The sequence below is a fragment of the Malania oleifera genome, chromosome 7 (genome assembly GCF_029873635.1).
Source record: "Malania oleifera isolate guangnan ecotype guangnan chromosome 7, ASM2987363v1, whole genome shotgun sequence".
In the NCBI taxonomy this organism is placed as follows: Eukaryota; Viridiplantae; Streptophyta; class Magnoliopsida; order Santalales; family Ximeniaceae; genus Malania; species Malania oleifera.
The window spans coordinates 58,246,497-58,250,331 of NC_080423.1; the positions used below are offsets into that span (position 1 = coordinate 58,246,497).

At 37.5% G+C, this 3,835-nt stretch overlaps 1 protein-coding gene across 1 annotated transcript; it reads left to right on the forward strand.

Annotated features, from left to right (window-relative positions):
- The first annotated feature begins 1,371 nt into the window (after positions 1–1,371).
- LOC131160850 (uncharacterized) lies at positions 1,372–2,625 on the forward strand. Its single transcript, XM_058116730.1, has one exon. The coding sequence runs from the start codon at positions 1,372–1,374 to the stop codon at positions 2,623–2,625; it is 1,254 nt and encodes a 417-aa protein (XP_057972713.1).
- Positions 2,626–3,835: the final 1,210 nt, after the last annotated feature.

The following is a 3,835-nucleotide window of genomic DNA, read 5'->3' on the forward strand; positions in this document are numbered from 1 at the left end:
TAAAAGTCGCCCGTCCATTAACGCACTCCTGATAATTCACCGGAATAAACTCTCAAGAGGGAATTGAACCCATAACCTTGAATTCTAACTTATAATATACATGATTTTAATAGAACTGATTGCAAGTGAATGATAGCATAGGCATATTCTAATATACCTTAAATCTATATAATCAATTTATCATATTTTGTAAATCTTTGATTGGCGTAGTGATCAAGGTTAAAGCATATATGCATCATAGACCAATGGAGAATACTACCCCAAATTAATTGTCATAGCAATTAATTAAGGAAATACAGAAAATCGTGATCACCAGGTAAGGGTAATCAAGGTATAATAATTTGTGAGGAAAAATTATATTAGCAAATTCACTTTTCTTAAATTTTATCTATTATCATATATATTGTTCTCATTGGCTCGGTTCAATTTCTTTTCCATTTATAGTTTTTCTATGTGTTATCTATTCAATCTTTGTGATTTCCATTAATTGATTACGTTTCATCTGTGCCCTTAATTTGATCATCTTCTAGGGTCAAACAATATTCACATTTTTTGCAAGAAGAAAGGTACGACATATTCAATAAAGTTTACTCTTATAGGCATGTTCACACACACATATATACATTTCATACATAAGAAAAATTATTAGATACATCGGCTCTAATTACCACAACATTTATCTATTAATCCAATAAAATAGTAACATGTCATATACTAAAAAGGTAAACTTTATTTTCAAAACAAATCAAAAAAAATCATGAATCATTTTTTTGGATTAGTTCATAAATGATGTGGTAGAATCGGTCTACCTAATATTACAGTATAGTGATTAGTTTCCATAATTGTAATAACAAGTATATTATACATTAATTATCCTTGGAAACACTATTAATTTCTCCTTCTCATATAAAGCTATACATACATACATATATATATATATATATATATATATATATATGTCTTGATTTCATATTAAAAAAGAAATATTACAGTATATATACATGTACGCGATAGTATATTATATATTAGTTCTCCTTGGAAACACTTTATTAATTTCTCTTTCTGATATAAAGCTCTTCTTCCATCTCTGTCCTATCACCCGACCGCAAGAAGCCATTGAAGTCTAGGTAGGAAATTCAAATCTTTTTTACCCTAAAATAACTGTTGCTTATTATACTTAATGTTTTTTGTACATTATATATATGCACATGATCATTGAAGAACATTTGTTGTTATTTTTTAAAATTAATTTTTGCTTCTTTTAATCTGTGTATTTAATTGTTTTTTTAAATAAAGAAAAAAGTATGTAGGCTTGATTGATTTCTCTCTCTTTAATTAGGTTAAAGCAGATTAAATTGGCGTCACAAGAAGATGGGGCGTGCAATATTAAACCTAGAGCTGATACCCAAGGAGAAATGTCGGAACGTGACCTTTCAAAAGAGGAAGAAAGGGCTGATGAAAAAGTTGCGCGAGTTCACAATCCTATGCGGCGTCGAAGGCTGCATGATAATATACGGCGGAGGAGCACCCAAACACAAACAGATGCAGGACGAGGAGAACCCGCCGCCGCCGGTGGAGCAGGAGATATGGCCGGAGAACGGCGACGAAGTCCGGCAAGTGATCATGAACTACAAAGCCCATACAAAGGAAGAGCGGGGCCGCGGGACCTCCAACCTCACCCACTTCTACAAGGACCGAAGGAAGAAGGTTGACGAACAGCTGGCAAAAGTACGCCGGAAAATCGCCCTGGCTAAGTACCCCACGTGGGACGACCAGATGGACAGCTTCAGCGGGGCTGAACTGAGTCAACTCGGCTTTTTCTTAGGGAACAAGCTTGATGACGTGAGGAGTAGAGTTGAGTTCTTGAAGGCAATCGGTGCGACGTCGAGTAGGAACAAGAACCTTCAGCAGCAGGAATTACCGTCGTCGCTTGAAGCTGCTGTTCTTACTACTACTACTACTACTCATACTTATAACGACGATCACCAGACGAAGCATGTCTCCGCTGATTATTCTGCATCTGCGTTACTCAATAATAATAATAACAGTATCGTTCCTCTTCCGACTGTTGACCCAGTCCTAATGGCCCAGTATTACAACTCCGATCAATTACTACTTCCTCATCAACATCATCAGATGCTTCTGCACCATCATCATCCGACTTTTGATCATATGAGTAGCATCGCAAATCCTTCGGCGATGGGGCTGATGATGATGAACGATGTCGGTTACTACGGTAACGTTCATCAGTTGACGGCGGGTTGCGGCGACGGGCAGTATTACAATTATTACGATCCGACGGCAGTCGGTATGCGCATAGCAGAGAACATGGTACTTAACAGCAGCAGTAGTAGTAGTTCAACGATGTCGTCCGCGGTCCCGTCGATGTACTACTATGGAGCGGGCAGCGTGCAGTCGATGTTGCCTTACGCAGCGCAGTCTCCGGCAACGACGTCGTTGGGGTTGGGGGGTCTCGCCTTGGCAGCACTCACAGACAGTGCCGCATGGGGCTGCTTCTCATCATCAGTTGGGGGTGGGGGTGTCCTCGCACTCGCAGCCACCACCCTGTGCTCCTTCTCATCATCTGTTGGGGGGGCTGGGGGTCTCCTCACACTCCTCTCATGAGTTGGACGAGTACTACTGTGACTTTGAAATGAGAATAAAGAGACAGGGTTTTAGGTTTGGGGATGCAATTGAATAGTTAATTTATTTGGGAATGCTAGGTTGGGTTTGTGACTTTGTGGGATTTTTTTTTATTTTTATAATTAGTTTTAGCTTGTTATTTTTTTAATCAACAATCAATATGCGGTCGTGTTCGTATCTTTTTAGATTTAATTTTAATTGACATTTCTCTTGTTTTTAATTTATTTAAATTTTAAAAATATGTTAGACAAAAAGGAATGAAGTTCAAACTCATATGACTTTAGGTATTATATTTTTTATTTATTTAAATAGCCCTTAATTTCATTGAGATATGATGGGTGGAGGGGACACTTAGTCACTAGTTGTGACTGAAACTAGTGAGGAATTTGTACTCAATTGCAAAAACAAATTGATTTCAATCTGGAAAATAAATACAGAAGAATTCAAAAACAAAATCTCTCTCGCTCACTGGTTATTCACTCTCACTTCACCACATACTACATTGCAAACACACACATCTATTTATAGCAAATTTTAAATCAAAATAATCAACAATTGTGGCTGGTTGGTGAGGTTGGTGGCCGCCGACCAATAAAAGCAGCTGGTTGGTCAAGGCCGTCGTCAAATTTGGCTGCCACCGTCAAGTTTACACTTCAACATCCACCCTTAAACTTAATTTTCCTAACTTTGTCATTCCGAGCATTGTCTTCAGTCATGCAAAAATATCATGCCTAAGTGGCTTTGTGAAAATGTCAGCAATTTGATCATACGTTTTGCAAGATATCAACTCCACTTCTTTATTCTTTACATGCTCCCTGATAAAATGATACCGAGTATCAATATGTTTGCTTCTTTAATGGTAAACTGAATTTTTTGCAAGTACAATCGCTGATCGGTTGTCGACGTAGACTTCTGTGGGGTTATCTTGAAGAAATTCTATATACTTCAGTACATTTCTAATTCATATACCATGACAAACAGCTGAACTGGCAGCAATATATTCAATTTCACATGATGATAGCGTTACGATGGGTTGCTTCTTCGATAACCATACAAATGTTGTATCTCCCATGAAAAATGTGAATCTCGTTGTACTTTTTCTTTCATCAAGATTTCTTCCCCAATCGTTATCTGAATAGCTGATAAGTTTGCAATAACCTCTTGATGAATAGAACATACCATCGGTGATGGT